General features: G+C 44.6%; 2 protein-coding genes across 2 annotated transcripts; both read left to right on the top strand.

The window, feature by feature from the left end:
• Positions 1–7105: 7105 nt before the first annotated feature.
• On the top strand, positions 7106–7855 carry LOC140037974 (uncharacterized). The gene has a single exon (XM_072083162.1). It carries the CDS (start codon positions 7106–7108, stop codon positions 7853–7855), a length of 750 nt encoding a protein of 249 aa, XP_071939263.1.
• Positions 7856–8127: 272 nt separating this feature from the next.
• Positions 8128–9386, top strand: LOC140037975 (uncharacterized). The gene is made up of 3 exons (XM_072083163.1): positions 8128–8562; positions 8814–8993; positions 9195–9386. Exons 1-3 carry the CDS (start codon positions 8128–8130, stop codon positions 9384–9386), a joined length of 807 nt encoding a protein of 268 aa, XP_071939264.1.

The raw sequence follows: 9386 nt of genomic DNA on the forward strand, positions 1-9386 counted from the left end.
ACGTGCAGAGAGCTGTCAAACTTTGGTCGATCAAACACAACAGAGAGTTCAAAGTGCGAGAAAGTAAATCGATGACTTGGTATGTCCGCTGCAAGTCCCATAGTGCTTCGCTTCCATGCAATTGGCAGCTAAGAGCCACTCTAAGATGCACACATAACATGTGGAAAATTGTAACATTTGTGAAGGAACACAAGTATGTGTGAGTTTCGAATTCCAATGACCACCGACAGTTGAGTTCGGAACTCATAGCCGAGTACATAATACATCACGTCCAGAATGGTCCGTTATATGCCATCAAAGAAATACAAACGAGCATTAAACGTGCTTTTGATATGGATGTTTCGTACAAAAAAGCATGGTATGCTAGGCAACGTGCGATTGATATTGTGTATGGTGATTGGCCAACTTCTATAGCTGCGCTCCCTATGTACATGCAGGAATTGGTTAAAGCCAATCCTGGAACAGTTGTTGAGTGGGAGCACCATCCGCAAAGTAGTACTGGATGCATCATCTTTCATTACGTGTTTTAGGCATTTGGACCGGTAATCGAGTCATTTCGACACCTTAAGCCAGTTATTTGTGTTGACGGCACATTTATGAAGGGTACATACAAAGCAAAATTATTGGTTGCTGTTGGTTTTGATGCTTCCAATCGGCAGTGGCTACTTGCATTCGAACTTGTAGACGAAGAGACAAATCGGAGTTGGACATGATTCATGTTGCATTTGCGACGTCATGTGTGCCGTGAGGTGGAAAATATCTGCGTTATTTCGGATAGGCACAAAGGCATAACACATGCTATGAATACTTTACCGGAGAGGAAAGAACCGTTGGTCGTGCACCGATACTGTTTAGTACACGTGCAGAGCAACTTTACCCAAAAATTTCGAAATCAAAGGTATATATATTTTTGAATATTACATTCGGAATACATAGCATGAATACCTACTAAATATGAGTTTAATCATCGATTAATTATCATTGTCCAGATTGAAGGATCTTATGTGGGCTGCCGGTGCAGCAAATCAAGCCAAAAATATGAGGCATTTATGGAACAAATATGGTTGTTAAATGAAGAGGCGTATAAATGGTTGAATGGTGGTTCTATGAAACCGGAACAGTGGACATTATGCAAGGATGGGGGATATCAGTGGGGCCACACATCGACGAACGTAGCTGAGTGCTTCAACAATGTATTGCGCAATGCTCGATTATTACCAATAACAGCATGCGTACAATTCACTTTTAATCAAATTGTTGAACTCTTTATGTCTAAGCGGAAATTGGCCTTCAACACCATGTATGCTTTTCCGAAAGAAATATGGAAGCCATTTTTGGAAAATGAACTAAAAGCAAGGACACACTCAGTCCAAGTATATGATCATAGAGGCGGAATTTATTCCGTTACTATTGGTCGACGTGATAATAGAAAAGGTGGCAATGCGCAGATTATTCAGTTTGGGAATGGCACATGTACATGTGGCAAGTGGGCTGAGCTTAGATTTCCATGCTCGAACGTATTTGCAGCTTGTTATAGGTCGGGTACAAATCCGTACCATTTGGTAGGTCACGTGCACATATTTTCAGCATGGCAATCTTCGCTTCAAGGACAGTTTCAACCTCTACCGGATTCAGCTTATTGGATCTCTTCGGAGTTGCGACTTAACTATGATGTAGGAAGAATTAAACAAAAGAGACCCGATCCTAAGGCCATTGCAAGAATATATAACCAAATGGATCGTCGATGTCCCGATGAGCCTCGTCGTTGTAGTCACTGTTCACAGACAGGCCACAACGCCTCCAATTGCCCTTATTCTAGTCATTTTCATGTGTAAAATCTTGAATGGAATGAAAATTTAGTTAAAGGTTGTGTTGTAGTTATTTATGTATTATGTTAGTTATTTGCTGGAGTTTTTGACTATATGTCTATTGCTGACATACAATTTAATAAAATTGAGACTATGTGTTGACTATTAATAAATATTTGATTGTGCAGATTATCCTAAACATGTCACATTGGCCTAGACAAACGCTCGATCCTATATAGGGTCCGCACAAAGATGGCGTATTATATTTGCAGGATATACATCGATCGAAGGCCGTGTTTTTAGGGTAAGAGAGTCAGCTCGATATAAAACGAGCTGATGGTTTTTTTTGGGATTTGGTACGAAATCAGTTGAATCCTCGGATAGCAAATTACCTTCGTGTAATAGGTTTTTGAGGGATCGTACAGGCAGGGTATTTTGAAATTGATCACAGCGCTTATTGAGCGATGGAGGCAGGAGACCCACACATTTCATCTTCCTATTGGTGAGGCCACAGTCACTTTACAGGACGTGTAGGTATTATAGGGTCTACGTGTCGACGGATTACCAGTGACACTTATTGATCGAAATAGAAATGTTGCACACAAGAAGCAATTGATCGAGGAGCTTCTAGGTTTTAGACCTGAGACACGACACTTTAAAAATGGAAGGTTAAAACTTGTTCCAATAGTTGACTTTTTATACGAGCCTCTTCCAGATGATGCACCGGAGGAATTAGTTCGACAGCATGTTCGATGCTACATTTTGATCTTATTTGCTGGGCAATTATTTGCCGACACGTGTGGAAATGTTGTAAGTTGCCACTGGTTGGATTACTTACGAGACCTAGAGGCTTTGAGTAATTTTAGTTGGGGCAGCGCCACACTTGCCTGTTTATATTCCCGTCTCTGTAAAGCATCTTACGCAACCACAAGCTGAACAGCTGGCCCGCACATGCTTTTGCAGTACCAATTTTGGAATCATTGCACGTCCATATTTCATTTAATAGTGATTTTTTAGTGAAAATTTTTATATTTTTTTATAGTTATGGGCATGGGAGAGGATGCCCAGGATTTGTCCGACCGTTTTGTTTCCTGCTGTACAAGGCGATAATTTTCCCAAAGGTGGTCGTTGGGCAGGAGAACATACAACTAGATATGTGCCATCGCATGTCGTCTCATTATTTTGTGATGCACTCATGAAGATGGAAGCCGACGAGGTACTCAAACTAATATACAATTTTGATAGCAAACTCTGAATATGTATTTATAATCGCACTTACTTGAACTAATTTATTGTCATAGTTTATCTGGGAGCCATATTCTACCGACCTTATTGCACAGCTCCCCGCTTATTGCTCAGCCGGACAGCACATATGGCGGTCAGTAGTTCCATTGATATATTGGGAGGTTGTGGAATTTCACTTTCCATAATGGGTACTACGACAATTTGGGTTATTTCAACCGATACCTGCCTCCGTCGATACAAACACGGATAAGAAATTACATTCTTTAGGTCACTCAGACTGTTCCGGAAAGGATTGGGCCCAGTACCATAGTCATTGGGTGCAATATTGGGAACGTCATGCTCAATCGGTTGTTAGTGGATATCGCAGCGATCCATTAATACCTTCAGATGAGTACATTGTATGGTACCAGAACATTACTGTACGCTATATAGCACCTCCTGTTTCACGACAAGCAGTAGATGATACTCATCGGCTAGATGGGGGACAGTTTGACTATTTGGTAAATTATTAAACCCTTTTTCTTTTTATGTAATTAAATCACATTGCATGTTTATTTCTTAACATATAATATGACTATAATATACAAATTTCTTTTTTTTTAGGTTGATTCGATGTCTCGGATTGGTTCGATCTGTGAGATGTATCTTGATCCTGAAAATCCAACGCAGTGTGCTCATCCGGGACTAATAGCCATTCGTGAGAAGGCATTTGGCGCATTACAATACCTGAATCTAGGACATAAAACAGTAGCTGGTCCATTTGTTCGTCAATTTATTAGTCAATCTGCCTCTTCTGCTGCCACTTTTCAGATGCCTGTCGAGCATCTACCTAGGGAAGCCCGTGGTAGGAAACAAGCAGTTAGACGTCGCAGAGGAAGCACCTCTACGCATGCTGTTTATGTTCCGGACGAAGATATAATGCAGACTTCATCACTATCCGGTTACGATCCACCTGTTGGCATACACTTTTCTCATAATGAAGCTTTCTTCACACCTCCAACTGTGCCAGCTTTTGGAGGTCATTTCAGTGACACACCTACTCCCATACCCGTATTTGGTTATACGTCTGCAGCTGCATCGTCGTCTACAATGATTGATATAACGATGTGTCCAGAAATTCAGTTTCAGGATAATCTTGATCAAATGCACCATTTTATAGGGATCTCGACTGGTTTCTCACCTGCTTTGCATAAGGACGACGACAGTGTTCCCATTAGTGCTTCTTTTAAAGCGTCTATACATGGTTCTTGTCCTAGATGCGGTCAAACTCCGGTATTCGATCCCTCCGTTGATGATGACGATGATCAAACACCTGAACAAGTTCATGCACTACCTCGGAGGTCCGAACGATTACAATTAGGACGAGACCTACCACATAAGAGAATTCATTAGAAATGTGATTGTTCTACCACTCTGCGAGATAAGGGCAAGAGGTGCATTGATGGGTGAAATAATTATCAAAACTCTCATTTTATTGCTAATTATTACATTCTATAAATATTGTTTAATGTTGCATTATTTATTATTATTCAATTTAGCATTATCATTAAAAATTTTAAAAATATGACTTAGGTAAATTTTACAATATTTTTAACACCATACCAATTATTTAAATTCTAAACTCTAATTATGCCTAATTTATTATTATTTAAGTTTATATAGTAATTATTACATTCTGTAAATATTGTATTATTTATCATTATTGATTGCAATAATAATATTATAAAACTTAAAAATATGACTTAAGTAAATTTTATTAGTAATTTAATAGCATATTCAATTATCATGTTAATTTATAAATTTCTCATTATTCTAATATCATATTTTGAATTTTTGATAATTTTGGTTTATAATAGAATTTTAGTAATATGATTTAAGAATTTTAATTTAAAATGTATTACATTGTAATTTGAAATTAGTATTTCATGTAAAACGTAAAATTCTAATTACACCTATTTAAGGGTTATGAAAAATGGCAGGGAAAAACTTGGTCGCGCTGCCTTTATTAAACGTTAAGTAATTTATTAAAAATTACATATGAAATAATAACAGATAGGAGTAAAAAAATAAATTAGAATGAGCGGCGACACTTATTAAAAATTACATATGAAGTAATAAATAACTTATTAAAAATTATATATGAAATAATAAAAAGGTAGGAAGAATGCTTCAAAAAAAATGGAAAAAAATAACAAAAAACAAAAGCTTCGCCGCCTCAATTGCAATTAGGAACATTCCTTCGCGGCCAAGATGTTTTTTTTTTTTTTTTTTTTTTTACAAAAAACTGACCCAAAAACATGACAGTAAAATAAATGAAAATTAAAAGAATTTTTATCAGTAGACTCAAATCCCATTTGCGGCGACCCCTTACCCAACACTACACCCCGAATACCCCCAATTTTGTAAACTTTTTCAAAATCGACAATATACTAAGAAATTCGCCTGAGTAGAGGGTAAATTTATCAGTTTATTTGTTCTATTTATTGGCTTTTGACAGTATTATTGACAAGGGAGGAACACGCCGTTGTTAGCTCCAAATAAATAATTAACCATGAGAACTTTTGTTTAATACAAAATAACACAGAGTTTACCCTTACAAATCCAGCCAAAATGTATTCTGAATCATTCATGTCTTAACATAATTTGTTTGATCAGAGAGCAAAGTGCAACTGATCTACATGGGATGAAGTGTCTTTTTGTTTTTGTTTTTTGTTTTTAGGAGAGACTGGCTTTTGGGCCTATTGCCGTGTAAATGAAAAGGTCTTTTTTTTTTCAGGCACTAGAGATATTTGTATGCATAGGAAGTTAGAGCTCCACAAAAAATATACAAGTAAAAGAATGAAAGACAAAAAGATTTGTACTTTGTAGAGGCCCCGTTCTGGGCCTGGACACATGGCAGCCCAGGAAGGGCAGAGTTGGGTTTGGATCTTAAGCCCCTGACAACCGTCCTGGGACACACTACCACTAGGGCTCCGAATGGCTCCAGAGAACCGTCCCGCAGAGGGCGGGGAGAATCCCCTTCAGCGCGAGATTGAGACTATACCGGGTAAATCCCGAAACGTACGGAGGTCGGACTCTAGAGCAGGTATAAATGGTAACGCACACCAACTACGCAAGGTACGCTCACTATTGGCCAATTACGCCCGACTGTTTTACTTTCCGTGAACTTCACTCACCAGAAAACTAACTTGACCGTCGGAGTGCTCTCGGGGACAACCTCGGGGCTCCCCTATTAGGCCACTCTCTTGTTTGCTTTGCAGGCTTGGGACACGCTCTCCTCCTCAACACGCCGAACTCATCAGGTCAGTTCGGTCCGGGGAAGCTCAACGCTTCTTCAGTTGGCGCCGTCTGTGGGAAACGAAAGGTAGTCGAAGTCGTGCTGATGGCGAGAACGCGTTCCAAGCGGACCGTAGAGAACACCGATCCTGGAGCTGGCGAGGGGTCCCGGCGAAGGGAGACCGAGGCAGATCGGGATGCCGGGGGCTCAACCCTTTCAGGGGAATGGAGACAACAGATCCTTTAGTTTGTGTCGGAGAACCTCCCCATGCTGGAAGACATCATCCGGCAGGCGAAGGAGGGGGGGCGAAGCCGGGGTCGCGCAGACCTACAAGACGAAGGGGAAGGAGAAAGAATCACCCCCTGACCCCTCGGAGGATGAGTCACAGGACCAGCCCCGCAGAAGGAAACGGCCACGGACTCCCCCTCGCTCCCGAGCCTCGATGGTCGGGGATAGCGAGAGGTACTCCCGCGACCGATCTGCGGGGAGCAGACCGATAAACCCCTCCCCGCAGAAGCCTACGCGGAACCAGCCTGAACGCTCCCCCGACCGATCTATCAAGAGCCGGCCGCGCAACCTTCCCCCGTGAAAGCCTGTTCGAGACGAACTCGAGCAGATCTTGCAGCCGCAGTTGTACGAGGACAACTACACAATCTCGCCCTTTACCCGGGGAATAGAGGACTACCCGTTACCCCGGAGATTCAAGATCCCGAACATAGAGCTATATGATGCTTCGACAGGCCCGTAAGACCACCTCTCGGTCTTCCTGACGCACATGCATCTCCAAACCGCTGCGGATGAGATCCGCTGCAAAACCTTTCTCATGTTCCTGAAGGGAAAGGCTCGGCTCTGGTTCCAGGACCTGGCACCGGGGTCCATCCGAAGCTTCTCCGAACTGGCTAGGCAGTTCGTCGCCCAGTTCGTATTTTCGAAAACTTATTCGAAGAACGCGACTCACCTAATGGCGATCAGGCAGAAGCCAGAGGAGTCACTGAGGAATTTCATGACCCGCTTCAACACGAAAAGCCTGCAGATGAGGGACATGGACGAAAAGGTGGTCATGACCGCCTTCATGAACGGGTTCAGGGCAGAGGAGCTCTTCTACAAGCTGGCCGAGAAGCCTCCCAGAGACCTGGAGGAGTTCTGGACCAAGGCGCACGCTGCCGCTAATGCTGAGGAGGCGGCCCGCTTGAAGAGAAAGTCAGATCGGGAGCTCAGAGTTCGGAGAGGACGGGGAAATCCACCTGAGAGCAAGGATGGCCCGACCAAGAAAAACGTCTTTGACTGGCTTTCGAAGGAGAAACCCCCAGCTCCGCCAATGCCTCCGGAAAAAGGCTTAACCCTCCTGACTCGGCCCCGAATCCAGATCCTAGTCGTCACGGAGGCGGAGAGCCTGGGAGAACGGCCGCCTAAGATGGGGACGCCTCGGAACAAACGAAACCAGGACCGGTACTGTGCCTTCCACCGGGACGTTGGCATGATACAGAGGGGTGCTGGACCTTGCGGAGAGAGATCGAGGATCTGATTCAGCGCGGTTTCCTGGGACGATTCGTGCGGCAAGGTCGGCCAGGCCCGGAGTCGGGACGCACCTACCGCGGAGACAGGGGCAAGAGCCAGCGTCGCGATCGCTCTGATGGGCGTGACGCTCCTCGGGATAGCTCCCCCGACCAGAACACCCAGAATCTAACGGGGGTGATAAATACTATCGGTGGGGATTCCACGGGGGGGATAGCCACACAGCTCGGAAAAAACAGGCGACCTCCCCCCGAGGGGGATGACTCCCTGAATCGCTTGCGCATGGACGAGGAGATCACCTTCGGGTCCAGGGATGCGGTTCCCCTGGCGTCCGGGAACCACGAGCCTGTCGTGATAGACGTCGTTACCAGTAACTATCGGGTGAAAAAAATGTACGTCGACCAAGGGAGTGCGGTGGACATCCTGTTCCACCGGGTGTTCAAAGAGCTCGGCCTGGAGGACAGACAATTGACTCCAGTTCGGACACCCCTGGTGGGTTTCACCGGACCACCCGTCAACCCGAAGGGAATGATCACCCTGATGGTCACGGTAGGGCAGGCTCCCAAATGCCGGACCATCCCTGTCAATTTCGTGGTAGTCAAACAACAATCGCCGTACAACGTGTTCCTGGGTCGGCCTGCTTTGAACGCCCTCCGAGCTATTCCCTTTTCGCTCCACCTCAGCGTCAAATTCCCCACTCCGGGAGGAATAGCCGAGGTACGTGGCGATCCAAAAGTGGTCAGAGCTTGCTACTTGGCCATACTTCGGGGACAGGAGAGGTGGTCGCCCAGACGACCACCTTGGTGCCTTACATTCCAGGGGAGGAGACCCGGCAGTTGAGTACCCAAGACGAGGTCGAGGAGTTCCCCCTGAGGGAAGATAGGCCTGACTAGGTCCTTCGTATTGGCGCATCGCTACATTTTGAGGAGAAGGAGGGTTTGAAGGCCCTGTTATGGGAATACTCCCAGGTCTTCGCGTGGACGGTGGAGGACATGCCCGGGATTCCAACTGATCTGGCCGTCCATCACCTTAACGTAGATCCCTGCTTCAAGCTAGTGAATCAGAAGAAGAGAAGTTTCACCCCAGAAAGGAATGAGGTGATCAAGAAGGAGGTCGGCAAGCTGTTGGAATCCAGGATTATCCTGAAGGTATACTACCCGACCTGACTAGCCAACCCGATCCTGGTGAAGAAGGAGGACCAGTCCTAGAGGATGTGCGTGGACTTCATAGATCTTAACAAGGCCTGCCTAAAGGATTGCTTCCCCTTGCTAAGGATCGACAGGTTAGTAGACTCTACTGTGGGTTTTGACGTTTTGTACTTCTTGGATGCTTTCAAGTGATACCACCAGATAGAAATGGCCGAGAAAGATCGGGAAAAGACTTCCTTCATCACTGAGGAAGGGACATACTGTTACCGGACAATGCCGTTTGGATTGAAAAACGCTGGAGCTACCTACCAGCGCTTGGTCAACAAACTCTTCCAGGTTCAGATCGGCAGGAGTATGGAGGTCTACGTGGACGACATGATCGTCAAGAGCTGA

Source organism: Coffea arabica, chromosome 3c, assembly GCF_036785885.1.
Source record: "Coffea arabica cultivar ET-39 chromosome 3c, Coffea Arabica ET-39 HiFi, whole genome shotgun sequence".
NCBI lineage: Eukaryota > Viridiplantae > Streptophyta > Magnoliopsida > Gentianales > Rubiaceae > Coffea > Coffea arabica.

Coding starts and splice junctions, on each gene's coding strand:
- LOC140037975 (XM_072083163.1), top strand. CDS start 8,128: ATGGACGAGGAGATCACCTTCGGGTCCAGGGATGCGGTTCCCCTGGCG. Junction 8,563..8,813: donor CTCCGGGAGGAATAGCCGAG/GTACGTGGCGAT, acceptor GAATACTCCCAG/GTCTTCGCGTGGACGGTGGA. Junction 8,994..9,194: donor AATCCAGGATTATCCTGAAG/GTATACTACCCG, acceptor TGATACCACCAG/ATAGAAATGGCCGAGAAAGA.
- LOC140037974 (XM_072083162.1), top strand. CDS start 7,106: ATGCATCTCCAAACCGCTGCGGATGAGATCCGCTGCAAAACCTTTCTC.